Source organism: Triticum urartu, chromosome 5 (assembly GCF_003073215.2).
Source record: "Triticum urartu cultivar G1812 chromosome 5, Tu2.1, whole genome shotgun sequence".
Classification (NCBI taxonomy): domain Eukaryota; kingdom Viridiplantae; phylum Streptophyta; class Magnoliopsida; order Poales; family Poaceae; genus Triticum; species Triticum urartu.
Window position 1 is genome coordinate 534349238 of NC_053026.1, and position 14712 is coordinate 534363949.

The following is a 14712-nucleotide window of genomic DNA, read 5'->3' on the forward strand; positions in this document are numbered from 1 at the left end:
TATAAAGTCATAAGTTGCTCCACCCCAACTTAAAACTTATAAGTCACCCTCTTTTGCATGGGTCCCACCATCTTTACATAAAAAAACAAGGTGTAAATGTGTGGTCAGGTGGCTTATAAGTCAGGTGACAACCAAACGAACGTGACTTATAAGTCACTGGTTTTAATTCACCTGACTTATAAGTCAGGTGACTTATTGAAACCAAACAGGCCCTTATTGGAACCAAACAGGGCCTAAATGGAACCTAAACCTCGCGATCTCTTGCATGTGCGCGCGGTCCGACTCCTGAGAAAGCTGAATATTTTCTTTTTGAGGCGAAGCTGATGATTTCTAGGGCGTCAAGAAAGCCGAAGATTCTCCATTAATGTGTGCCCCATGGTGCGGCAGAGCACGCCCGTCGCGCGCAAACAAAATGTCACTTCATGGTGGATGCTCCGGTGTGCACTACTACGATCAGGTATAATAGCAGGCTTATAGCGGATGTGGAGTTTCTACTACCGGGCTCATCTGCACCGATGCTAAAAAAACAAATACAAGAAAATTTTGTGTGGTAGATAATTTGATGCGTGAGGTCAGCTTCAAATTTCAACTCATTTTGACATTTGAGCATCTCTCGGCAAAAAAGACAAAATCAGGGTCTGTAATTTTTGTTGTTGTTCATGCAATGTTCTGACCCGAATTGTCTTTTTTGCCGAGAGTTGCTCAGATGTCCAAATGAGTTGAAATTTGGAACGAACCCCATGCATCAAATTATCTACCACACACAAAAAATTGGATTTTTTTTAATTTTTTTAGTATTTGTTTTGATTTTTGTTCTGAGCGAGAGCAGATGAACCTTGGCACCGAGTTGGATTTCCGGCTTATGGCCTGTTTAAATAGCAATTTTGTCTATGTAAAGAAGAGAGACATACAAAAATGAAGGGAGTAAGCTCCCATGCAAGAGCCAAGCTAGACCGATACAATAAATATAAGAAATAGATAAAGAGAAGACAAGAAAAATATAATACTTTTATAGCCAGCCTTATATCTAGTATGCGTGACTATAAATGATGGCTTTATATGACATAACAATATCATATAGCCAGCAGTTGATTATGCTATTAACCATGCTCTACTGCGTACATCGCCGCACCTATCACCTGAATCCGGACAGTTATTCTCCTTTCAAACCTCGGCAGTTGGCCGGAGCCCAAAGCGAAAGGAAAAAAGTGTTTCCTCCTACTGCTTGCCAGTTGGCACTTGGCAGGAAATGTCTGGTCAAGGCGCTTGCTGCATATTGTGTTTTCCTCTCTCTCCGGCGTGCTTCCTGGTATAGATGGGTAGGAAATGTCTCGTCCAAGTGCTTCGGACCGAGTTTTTGCCTCCGCTACTGTAGGACACCCGGTTGCCCCTAAACCCCGTTTAGGCCTCCTTTAGTTTGCCGGAATTTATAGAAATTCTCTAAGATAGGATTTTCAAAGGAAAATTTTCTTTAGAGCCCTTTAATTCATAGGGATATTAGATTCCTATAGGAACCAATCCTTCACATTTTAAAGGAATATATATATTAGCCTAGACTCAATAAAAAAATTCATACCCTATGCATCAAGTGAGATCCCATTCCCTATAAGAATTGAGATACATGTCATCTTAGTTTCTACAATTTTTCTATTCCTATAATTTTTATATCCTATAAACCAAATGAGGCCTTAGTGGTGGGCCTTATTGACGGAGTCCTGAACTAGGGGGTGCACACCACGTCGGTCCATCATCCATGGGCCGGGCCCTGTCGATGATAAATGAATGGGCCGTGTATAGGCTTGCCCTCAGCGTAATCAAGATGAACATCTCCGAAGAGTTGGCGTGCACTTCAAGGCATACTTGAAAGATCGGCATACTTATCTCTAGACTGTAACCGACCATGTCTAAACCCTAGATACCCCCGTGCCTATATAAGAATTGGGGTTTAGTCCGTAGAGACATGATTGCAAGGTTTAGAGCTTAGAACTCCTTCATACCATCTCGAGGTAGATCATACTATACTCTGTACCCCATCATGATCAATATAAACAAGAGCAGGACGTAGGGTTTTACCTCCTCCAGAGGGCCCGAACCTGCGTAAAGCACCATGTCCCCATTCATCGTGTTACCATCGATCCAAGACCACCAGCTCGGGGCCCCCTACGAGAGATCTGCCGGTTTTAGCACCGACATTGGTGGCCCATGCAGGCCCCGTTGTGTGGTCAAAAAGGCTCGACGGAAGCCTCATCTGGCGATCCAACCCTTCTCGATGTATTGCCTACTCTAGAGACTCAAGACTTCACATTAACCGAAGCACCCCAGCGTGTTGAAATGTTCACCCACCATCCAGATCTAAAATCCCATGAGTCGAATGTGGAGGTCGGAATCCTTGCCACCTCCTCGGATTTGTCCGAGGACTTGAAAACGGTCGTTGTCGTCAAGCCGGTCCCTCTCCTCATAGAGAACCATGGTTGTGACCGGTCGGACCAAACATGGAGCTCGGATCTGAACACACATCAAAACATCTTCAAAATGGATATAATCTGATCTCCCCAAGGGCACCTTCGAGCCACTATCACAGGAGTTTCCTCGGTAGGCACCGATCTGAATTCAGATTCGCTCTGCCACCCACCCTCATGTCGCATACTGTCCCGACGGCTCAGGACCAACCGACATATGTGATTTGGCTTTTGTTAAACAAAATCCTGAAGAGACAGTTCTGCAATTGATGAGTGATATTTTACACCAATTTCACCTTTGTTTAAACCGAGATATTTCATTTAAAAAGAGATATTCGCTCCGGTATTGCTACTAATGACTAAGAATGCAAAGGATTCCACAAATCCTCTCTTCGATGTGTTTCCATGGGAAATGGTCTAAAAAGGAAAGAAATCACGTATGGAAATGGAATGGAAGGAGAAGGGAGGAAGAAAGAATCAATAGGAGGCGCCTACGCGAAGACAGAGCAAAAGAAGGCGTTCCATATACAGACGCAGGCGCTTGTATGAGCGCCCATTTGGGATTTCGAGGCAGATCGTCCACCTGAACAACTTTTATTAAAGGGACCCCGTCGAAGTGTCAACACGACGACGAGCACAGAAGCTAGAACCTCTTCATCATCATCATCATCATCCACAAACCCTAGCCGCTGTCATCTCCATCCATAGCCATCTCTACCACCATCATAGTGCTCTCTCATCTAGTTCATACTTGTAAGCGTGCATCGCACAAGGCTTCCATTGTATGACATATTGCAATCAATCAATCTCAAGATGTGTTCTTCAATGTTTTCTTCACGCGATCTGTAAAGACTTTGACATAACGTCCCGTATGTGTGAAATAAAATTGTTCCGTGAAGATGTCTCTTGTCTTGTCTGCGATCTTCATCCCTGCAGGTACCCAGAATCATGGAGATCGAGAACCGGTGAGGCTAGGAGCAAGGAGACCGTGAAGTGTTATACCAAACACCAGTGACAGTAAGGTTCAGTAGGGTAACATGGATCATATCTTTGGGGATAAATGAGGTGTAGCCATTAAATACCCAAAGCTCTTGTCTGATTTCATTATCATAATTATCGAGGCAACCCCGCGTGACAGATAGGGCCTATGGTAAGACAACTGATTCTTGATGCAGGAGTCGTGTCGGTCAAGATGTTATTTGAACACATGCCCCACTTCGATCTGTAACAACCACATCTCGATGGGTGCGTTTCAGCGCACAAATTAATATCCTATTTGATCCCAGCGTAAATAGAAGGTTGTAAACATAAGACCTCATACCCGTACCTCTTTTTATTATAAGTGTTTGAATCACTATTTGCTTGCTAATTCGGTCAAAAGCTGGATTTGATACTTCGACAAAAGCTTGCTGAAGACCATCACTTCAAGGGAATCTTCCTCTCATGGGTTCGATAACCCCGTGTCACCTCTAGGTAAATAGGTGCGGGATATTTTTTTCTGTTCTAATACCAGACCAGTAAAAGGAGGTATCAGCAATTTTGGATGGGATTCTTGTTTGTAAATAATAAAATCCCAGATTGCTGCGATGTGGAAGCTATTTCGGCTTTCCGCCTTAATTGTAACGATGAAGGCATCTCTAGTGTCTTTGCAAGGAGACGAGTTAAAACGTTTCCTGAGCTATCGGATATAATATCAGGATGCTGCATTATGGGGGACGCCTGGCTAGCAGAAAGGAGCAAAAGGATTGGATCCAAGATCTGCTCAAGTCCACTAACAAAAGGCATACACGCTGACGCCATAAATGCTCCAGAACCGATGAACGGGTCGCCCATCCTGAGCACTAGAAAAAAGCAGCCAGCAAAGAGACCCAAAACTATGCTAGAAAAAGCACCTCCAAGCTACTGCGTCATTTTCGGCAACTCACTCACTTCATGGACCTCTAAGCGCGAGTCCACCGTCTCTCGCTTGAGAGTTAAGGCTGAGTATCGTGTTGTGCACAATGTAGCCACCGAGACATGTTGGCTGCACCAACTTTTTGGCGAGCTTTTGGTTCCCATTCTCAAGGCCACGGTGGTGTTCCCTGACAATGTTTTGGCCACTTATCTCATTGCCAACATGGTCCAGCACAAGCGCACCAAGTAAATTGAGTTGGATGTTCATTTCGTGCGCGAGTAGGTACAGTTGGGTGAGCTGAAGGTACTTCATGTACCGACCACGCAACTATTCGTCGAAGTCATCATTCCAATATATGCATCGTCGATGCTGCTGCTTAGACTGTTGGGGTCTTGAGTGTGACATGTACATTGCATGCAACCCATGCACGTATAAATCTCCCAGCCGATCTCTCTCTTATCTCTAGCCATGTAATATATCTTGGACATGTCTAGGGAACGGCCGGTTTCTCCCTAGCCCTCCGGAACAGCCGTCCCAACAAGGATTTTTTTGTCCCCTAATCTATAAAGGGAAACAATGTGTCCCCCTAATTGATACCTTAATTCAAATAAGAAAAAATATATTCCATACATTAGGAACGGTATCATATAAACAGAAAAAACATCGACATGAACATTAACGCATTTAATTCATTTTTGGATTTTTTTGAAACCTATATCTTTCAAACTGCGCGTCGAAATTAAGATACACTTTCACTATTGAAATTCTCGCGGCGTGCTCTTCAAAACTAGATTCCTCAAGGGTATGTTTCGATGAACTTTTTTGTGTGCAATTTAGTCCCGTTTGGTGCAACTGGCTAGCTGTCGATGTGCAACTACATGATAGTCGATGTGTGACTTTTTCCTTACGCGTGAATGTGCAGTTTTTACTTATGGCACCTCCAACCCAAACTAACCCCTATCAGTGAGATGTGCAACTTCATTTGCTGGCTCTGTCATGCCTAGTAGTCAATGTGCAACTTTTCTCATGTCCTTAGATGTCAGTTTTCACTATTTCCTTCCTCCGCCAAGTTCTTAGCAGTGGACGTGCAACTTTAGATGCTACACCGGCCAACTACTTCACTGTCGGTGTGCAACTTCGTCCCGTACCCCATGGATATGTAGTTTTCACTGCTAGCACCCCATCCCAACTTAAAGGGGGCCTATAGACAACTGATAACCCACAAATATAGGGGATCAATTGTAGTCTCTTTCAATAAGTAAGAGTGTCGAACCCAACGAGAAGCTAAAGGTAGAATTAATATTCCCTTCAAATTCTATCGACCACCGATATAACTCTACGCACACTTAATGTTTGCTTTACCTAGAACAAGAATAAAAATATTTTGTAGGGATAAAACTAGAACTACTTTACAAAAATAAAACTAGGAGTACTTTGCTAGATAATAAAAGTTAGTTTGTTTTAATAGAGAGCTTTTTGTACCATAAGAGAAAGATTGTCCATAGGCAATTGAATATAACACGATAAATACTTATCATATGCAATGAGGGAGATGCATACGCTAACACACTTTCCGTACTTGGATCATATATATGCACTTATAATTGGAACTCTAGTAAGCATCCACAACTAGTATTAAAGATCACTAAGGTAAAACTAACCATAGCATTAAGCAACAAGTCCTCTTTACTCTCATACGCAACAACCCCCTTACTCAGGTTTAATCTTCTATCACTCTCGCAACCCATTATAAGAAAATCATAAACATATTGCAACACCTTACAGCGGAAACCCCACATGCTTGGGCGACACAAAGGGCACCATGGGACATCACCATATCAACATAAAACCCATATCAATCACACCATGCGACAATTAACGCGTAGGACCAAAAAGAATCTACTTAAACATCATAGGATGGCTATACATCATTGGATAATAATATATAGCATTAAGCACCATGTTCAAGTAGAGAATTATAGGCCTCTTTTGGTTCATAGGATAGGATTATCATAGGAATAGGAATTTTGTAGGAAATGAGATGACATGTATCTCAAATCCTACGAGTAGGAATAGGAAACGAGATGTCATTTGGTTGACATCAAAGGAATTTTTTCATTGAGTCTAGGCTCATTTTTATTTTCCTATGAAATGTGGAGGATAGGAACCAATCCTATGTAGGAATAGGAATCTATTCCTATGAACCAAAGGGCTCTAAAGGAAAAAAAATCCTATAAGAATCCTATCCTCTAAAATTCCTATGAAATTCCTCCAAACCAAAGGAGGCCTATAGTGGGAATATAGAGGTTACACCACTGCATAGAGGGGGGGAGGGTTGGTGATGACGGCGGCAAAATTGTTGGTGTAGATCGCCGTCACGATGGTTCCTCCGGCGGCACTTCGGCGCCACCGGAAGAGAGGCGAAGAAGGCTCGCCTCCTCCTTCTTGGTTGGCCTCCCCCCATAGATGGGAGGAGAGTTTCCCCTCTGGTCCATGGCTGCCATGGCTCCCGGAGGGCAGGAGCCCCTCCGAGATTGGATCTCTTTCTGTTTCTCTTCTGTTTCGTGTCTCTATTTCTGTCCGAAAACCGTTCCTTAGATATCCGGAGATCCGTAACTTCAATCAGGCTGAAATTTTAACACGATTTTTATTTCTCGATATAAGCTTCCTTGCGGCCGAAGAAGGACTCCAACCAATTTACGAGGTGGCCACAAGGCAACCCCGCACGACCTGGGGGTGGTGGCGTCCTGATACCTTGTGAAGGATGTGGGACTCCGTTTGCGTTGATTCTTCCTCCCAAAAATCACATATATTCCAAAATAAATCTCTATAAAATTTTATCGCATTTGGACTTCGTTTGATATGGATTTTTTGTGAAAAAATGCAAAAAACAGGAACGAACACTGGATCATTATGTTAATACCAAAAATAATATAAAATATTACCAAATATATATATATATATATAAGTTGTAGAATATTTGCATGAAACAATAAGAAAATATAGATACGACGGAGACGTATCAACAACTTTTCTCTACCCTCATGGATATGCAGATTTTCACCAACAATTCTTACCAATGTGATGTGCAACTTCGTCTATTGCCCCGGCCAACTGCCTAACTGACCATGTAGAACTTCGTCTGTCGCCCCTGCCAACTAAAACTTAACGTCCATAAGTAGGAAGGAGGAGGAGTAGCACATCAACTACTAGGCAGCTGGCTGGAACACCAAACTAAGTTGCACATATCTTCGGTAGGAATAGGTGGGGCAGGGTGTGCCGGTGAAAACCATTAGTAGGGCGGAGTGCACATCGACTACTAGGTAGTTGACTAGACAACAGACTAGTCACACATGACAAAAAGTTGCTTTGTCATGGCTAATCCTCATAGAAAATTGGATCATGGGGTAAAAAAAATTGGTTTCGAAAAAAGTTGAACAATACAATACTAAAGTTACACCATGTAGTAACAGAGTTGCACCATATAGCACTAGAGTTGGCATTGTTTTTTTTGTCAAAACATATATAAATAAGATCTAGTTTCAAAGAGCGAATTCCAACCATGAAAACGGATCCGGATTCTGACATTCGATTGTGGAGTTATGCCTTTTTGAAAATTTAAAAATCCAGTTAAATGCATGACATGTCGTGCTTCGGTGTCCTCCATCATATACGTAGACCCAGGTTGCATGGAACCGGATCCTCTAACATTATGAAGGAAAGTCACGGTGCTACAGTATTTGCCTAGTGTAAAATGAATAAGGAAACTCTTAGTAGGTAATTAGTCGGTTATTTACTGTTAGTATTTAATGTAGATATAAATAATTTAAAATTAATTTTATTTCATCATCAATTTATTTGTATGTAATTACTATAAATGAACACAGTAGATCATCATTTTGCAAATTAATTTAAGTTATTTTAGTCATAACCATATGGATAGAAAGAAGGAAAGTTATGGTATTATAACTTCTCTAACTTTCCTTCACAATGTTAGAGAATCCGGTTCCAGGTTACATGCAACTTTGATCCTTTGTCGTTTCACATGCGCCCCCATCCCTCCTCTTGCTAGTTGCTTGTCGTTTAGTGTGAGCGCTCGATTTGGCGAGCTAGGGCGCGCGATTAAGGCTTGTTGTTGTTTAGGTGAGTGCCCGATTAGATGAGATAGGGCGTGCGCACAATTAGGGTTTTAGGATACATCTTAACTGCTAGATATTTGGTAGGATTAGAGCATCTCCAACGGCCGCACAAAAATTTAGCGTCCAATAAAAGTTATAGTGCATCACTTTAGCACTTTTAGTGTGCAGGGACCAACATCGCTTTTGCAGACGCCCGAAAACGCGCGCACAAAAAGCGCACAGTGCAAATTGTGAAGCGCGCGCAATTCGGAGCCCAAAATATGCTGCGCACGATAGTGTTTTTCAGCGCGCGCCCAAAAAATTTTAGCGCTGCAGCATCTGCTGGAACTGTGCGGCGCCTAAAAAAACAAAATTTTAGTGCGCGGTGCTCTTTTTGGGCGCCTGTTGGAGATGCTCTTAGAGAGTATTTGTTTTCAGGGACTCATTGGTCTAGGGACTTAAATAAGTCCCTATAAGTCCCATTTAAACCAAACAGGAGGGACGGACTTAAAGTGGGCATTTGGGATTTATGAAATAAGACTCTCAAGGAGGGACTTATAGGGACTTATAGTTATAATATGATCTTATAAAGACTTATAAGTCCCAGGAACCAAACATGTAGGAACTTTTTAGGGACTTGAGACTTATAAATTGGGACTAAAAAAAGTCCTAAAACTTATGAAAAGTCTTAGGACTTATGAACCAAACAGAGCCTTAGTTGATACTGTACTTGAGTTACAGTCGCATCTATTCTCCATTCCTTCTTATATATAGTAATACCACTGCCATATTGACCAGCCACGGCAACCATACCTAGTGCACCGCGCGCGCGCGCACACACACACGGTAGAGGTTGAGCGACTGAGCGAGAAATGGCCGCCTCCGATCAACAACAGCAGGCCCGCAGCAACCGGCAAGGCTTTGTGGACGAGTCCCGGTGGGTGGAGCTGATCCGGCAGTCCCTCCGGGAGGTTCCCGGGGAGGAGGAGGACGACGGCATCCACGTGTCCGTGTTCGACGTGCCGAAGCAGCTGCAGGTGCACAGGCCCGATGCCTACAGGCCGCAGTTCATAGCCCTGGGCCCCTACCACCACTGGCACCCTCACCTGTACGACATGGAGCGCTACAAGATCGACGCCGCCCGCCGCGCGCTCCGCGCGGCCGGCAGCAGCCTGGAGGACATCGTCTCCAAGCTCGCGTGCCACGAGCGCAGGGTCCGCGCACACTACCACCGCCACCTCGACTTCCAAGACGGGACGCTATCCCTCATGATGCTCGTGGACGGCGCATTCCTGCTCGAGTTCCTCGCCATCCACCACCACCACGCCGCCGCCAAGGCCAAGCCAGAGAGGGTCTCCGTCTCTAGCTGGACGTCGAGGATGGCGCACCTCATCGACCTGGGCGGGAGCGGGCGGAAGTCCGCTCACGGCCTCATCCTCCGCGACATGCTCATGCTCGAGAACCAGATTCCGCTCTTCCTCCTCCGTCAGATCCTCCAGGCGACATGTCACTCCCAGTCTCAGTCCGTCGACGAGTCCACCACGCGGCTCACGTGCATGGTGACGGGCCTCATGAAGGAGCTCTGCCCGTTTAAGATGGAGGGCAACTTCCCGGACAAGGAAATTGAGAGGGACATCGGCAAGCATGCGCACCTGCTCGAGCTGCTTTACTACCTGCTCGTGCCCAAGCCCTGTGAAAATTCTGCACCGGCGTGGTCTGGCCACGTCGACGAGGATATCGAGGAGCAGAGAACGGACGGCGGCGAAGAAGGCCAAGGACCTTCCTCCGGCAGCGGCAGCGAGCACGTGATGCAAGTGCTCGCCACCATGCGGAGAGTCGCGTCGAGGCTCAAGGGCGGCCGCCTCAGCCACGTGATGAAGCCGATCGAGTTTGCTGCCAAGGCGCCGTGGAAGATGCTCACTGGCATACCTGGCATCTCGGCCTTGTCCATGCCCGCGGACACCGGCGAGCAGGCGTCCACCATGAGCCAGGACGAGGAGATCGAGATCCCATCGGTCACCGAACTGGCCAGCAGCGGCGTCCGGTTTGCGCCGACCAACGGCAACCTGTCCACCATCGCCTTCAACCGCAAGACGGCGACGCTCCACCTCCCCGCGGTGACCCTCGACTGCAACACCGAGGTGGTGCTCCGGAACCTGGTCGCCTACGAGTCGTCCGCCGCATCGGGCCCGCTGGTGTTCACCCGGTACACGGAGCTGATGAACGGCATCATCGACACCGACGACGACGTCACTCTGCTCCGCAAGCGCGGCGTGGTGATCAACCGCATGAAGAAGAGCGACGGCGAGGCCGCCAAGCTGTGGAACGGCATGAGCCGCTCGGTGCAGCACTCCAAGGTGCAGGACCTGGACGCGGTCATCGACGACGTGAACCGCTACTACGGCCGCCGGTGGAGCGTCAAGGCGAAGCGGTTCATGCGTAAGTACGTGCTCAGCTCATGGAAGATGCTCACCTTCCTCGCCACCATCAGCATGCTGCTGCTCACCACCATGCAGGCCTTCTGCTCCGTCTACACGTGCTCTCGGTGGTTCGGTGACGTTGTTGTCGCGGTCACGCCGACATCAAGAGAGTAGATCGGTATACGCCTGCGTTCCTCAGCCACCCGGTGTATGCGACGACATAGCGTGATCATGCTTATGGCTTGTTTATTTGCACCTAAGGTTTTCAGTTCCTTGCCGGCGAGACCTAATGCTTCAATCTCGGTTGTAGGAGTAGGAATAAAGTTTAAGGTTTGGTGTCCGGTCGTCGATGGCGAGACGATGATGTTGCCTTATGCCGGCGTCGAATAAGTCATCCTCGCCTTGTCCTAGTTTCGGATGTGTGTCGTCTAGAGGCATGTAGAGGATGGTGTGTCTCCCGATCTAGTTCTTCGGTTCTGGTTTTCACTTGTGTAGGCATGTCTCAGGGGTGCCGTTATATGGAGCAAACGGCGTGCTTGTGCAACTTGATCCTTCAGCTCTAGAAAATCGACATGGCTCCAACTAATATTTGAAAACAAAAGGCTTGCTTGAGATCAATCTAAAATCAAGTGGATAGAACGTGTTCAAAAATAAATAAAAACATAAAGTGTGGCATAAGTTTGGTTAAATGGGCTAAAGTGGATGAAACTTTCTTAAATGTGGTAATCTCCATCAAAAATGACAAAAAGAAGGGGTGATAAAATGGAATTGACTCTAAATTTTATGTACGCTACCACTAAAAAAGAGCAATTCGTGAAATGAAAATGAGCGTGCGCAATTCATTCTTACTAGAAGCCATGTTCATTTTTTTCTAACTTCAAAGATCGAAGGAAATAACTGTGCATCCATTGCGTATATGTGTATCAGTTACGCATCTGTGCATTCATTACATACCATCTTTCTACAAGATTTGTCATATTAACACTATAAATAAGGTCGTTGATGCCACGATGTTGACCTGTGGCTATTTGCAACTACACTCCAACCTATATAACCACATTGGGCCTTCATAGCCGATCAACATGAAAAGTTGTAGTTTGAGTAAAATTATAGCTTGCTATCTCTCGTGTGGGTGCAACAGTTCTGGCGAATGCATAGACAATTTTAACTTGTTTGGGTTGAGAGTGGGATGCATTAGGAATGGGAGTTTGGCTTGACTTGCAGTTCAAGCTGCAATCAAGATGAACCGTGGATGGTTCACTTTCTGCATTGTGACGTAACTTAATTTGCAAGCATCTCTTGATAACAGCTTCGACGAGGTTGTCTGTGTCCATCAAGACTCGCTTGCATTTATGATACTAGATGGCTCATTACGCCAATTGGCACAGAGACAACCAACAATGCAGAAGCTAATCGAACTATTTGAAACATGAAAAGGAAGTTATGTGAACTATTTCAAGGATGTTTCCTGCAAATGGTCTCCAAGTGATTATGTTTCATAATGCATTTGTATATGCCATGTATTACCAACGACAGTTAACGTGATCATTTTTCATGTCCTTCTTTGGCTCGCTAGAAGAACCCGATAGCCGTTTCGCCCGGTTGTCTCCCAAATATCTGGCCTTTCTGTTCAGACTAAGACATAACCATCCTTTCTACCCAGCCACGTCCTGCTCGACCATGCCGGTTTAGCACTATGTATTGTTGTTTATTGGGCAAAAAGAAATAGGGACGTACCCGGGTGGGAAAAACGAACCACCCGCATGGCCGACTCGCACGCGTGCGAGACCCGGGAGGGCCAAGCGGCATGCCAAGCTCTTCCCATCTTGGCCCGGGAGGGCCAGTACGATCAGCAGGGCATTTGTTTTGCAAGTTTAAGTAGTAATTAGTCCAATGATCTCAGCACCCAAATTAATTAATACAAAAAAGTTAGCATCCATCATGCACTTGAATTATTTTCACATGTCTCTTTTTGGTTCAAGTTATGTTAAGTGAGGAAGCACGTACTGATCGAACTGTATTCAATTTCTATTTTAGCCAAGACTTTGTCCATATTTTTTCTATCATCTTAACAGCTCGTTATGCTTTTGCTAGGTGATTTGATCAGAAACGATGGTAATGAGTCCAAGTCATAGCCAACGAGAAGCACAGGTGACTGTAGTGGAAGAATAGGGCAAATCACAATAACCATTTATTTGAATATCTCATTATTCCAAAATCCGGATTTTTTGGAGGAGAGATACATCTAAACATGAGTGTAGCCAGCCCGAATACAATTTGGAATCTGTGTAACTCAAGTGTGGCTATGCAAAATTTAGATGGAGTTTGTGGTTACTTATTGGAATAGCAAATTCCGGTTACCTAGTAGAAAGTAAGTGGAATCTGAAATGAATTGTTAAATCTGTTTTCTTTGCTTCTGCTAAAGAGAGAAGCCGAGAAATACTGCTATCTTGGTTCTATGGAAGGCTTATTTGTCGGCTGGAACCCCTTCCGATTCAAGCCAATTTGGACAAGAAGAACCCCAAGTCTCTTAGAATCCCTGTAAAGCCACATTCCGCATTACTATTGGAAGACGCCGTGGGTCGTGGGCATGGAGCGGAGGGGAATATATTGCAGCAGTCATGGGTTCCTATTATATTCATTCAAAATAGTACAAAAAATGAATGGTCCTTGTTTTGTCTTAATGAAGCTCCTGGGTTGCTTGATTGATGGGTGAGAAGTTTGAGGACTTGTACATGATATATGAGAGTTAGGAACAAGCTTTGGTAATCCACGTTCTGGTTTTTAGGGCAAGGCACAGACCACGTGGTTTGACATTATGAAGGCAACAACTTATATGCTTTCAGTTTAAGATAGGGTTGGGCCGAGAGATAAACCAAAATGGTGTGGTTTGTACATGTGGTCATGGGCTGTAGAGGCCCCATTCCGACCTCTCTCAGTCTCAACGGGAAGTAGTCTATGCTTGGCGCCAGGATGGGAAGGCCCAGGCCCAATCGGTACCTCTGCCTCCGACCTTGTCGCCGCTACATTCTCTGCCATAGCCACCTCCTCTCCTCTGCCACCGAAATCGTAGGACCTCGCCTTCGCGTTCTGCTGTGCCGCAACTTCACCATGCCGGTCTTGCCCAAAACCACTGTAGGGATGCAGCCATCCTGCGAAGAACACCTCCCCATGGTGGCCGCGGACGCCATGCAGTGTGAAATAGGGTGTTCTTGATTCAGCCTCTAGTGATATATCTCCTCCTTTTGAATGGTTGTTGGCTATTCCTACTTGATGAGAAAAACTAGTTGATGGGTATCCCCTTGCGCAGGGCGCTCCAGTTGCTGCCACCTGTTGCATGCTTTGGTGCATCCGTGGGAGCACGTTTTTTTCGTTTCTGCATGTGTTTTTGGTTTTTTGGGGGTTTGGCTTTTGCCTAGCTTTCTCTGTGTTCTTTGAAAAAAATAGTTTTGTTTGGCGAAGCACAGCTATGTTCCAAGAAAAAAAAAACACAGTCCATGTGTTTTTCGTGGAAGCACATATTTGCTTCTTAAGAAGCATAGCCTATGCTTCTATTAAAAACACAGCCGTGTTTTCACAGAAATCACATATTTGCTTGTGCGAAAAGCACACCCTATGCTTTCGTCAGAGAGAAGCACATCTATAAGGGAAAAGAAGCACAGTTGTGCTTTTTTGAAAAAAGGAAAAGCATATTATGTGCTTTCGCGAGAAGCACAATCCGTGCTTTCGCGAGCGCGAAAAAAGGAAAAAAGCACGAGAAAATTCCTTATTTGATACTATTTTAAAATCTGCTTCCTTATTTGATAATGAAAAAAAAATTC

The 14712-nt window shown here is 45.0% G+C and overlaps 1 protein-coding gene across 1 annotated transcript; it reads left to right on the top strand.

Annotated features, from left to right (window-relative positions):
• Positions 1-9343: 9343 nt before the first annotated feature.
• Positions 9344-11383, top strand: LOC125556623 (putative UPF0481 protein At3g02645). Its single transcript, XM_048719309.1, has one exon. It carries the CDS (start codon positions 9344-9346, stop codon positions 11063-11065), a length of 1722 nt encoding a protein of 573 aa, XP_048575266.1. The 3' UTR covers positions 11066-11383.
• Positions 11384-14712: the final 3329 nt, after the last annotated feature.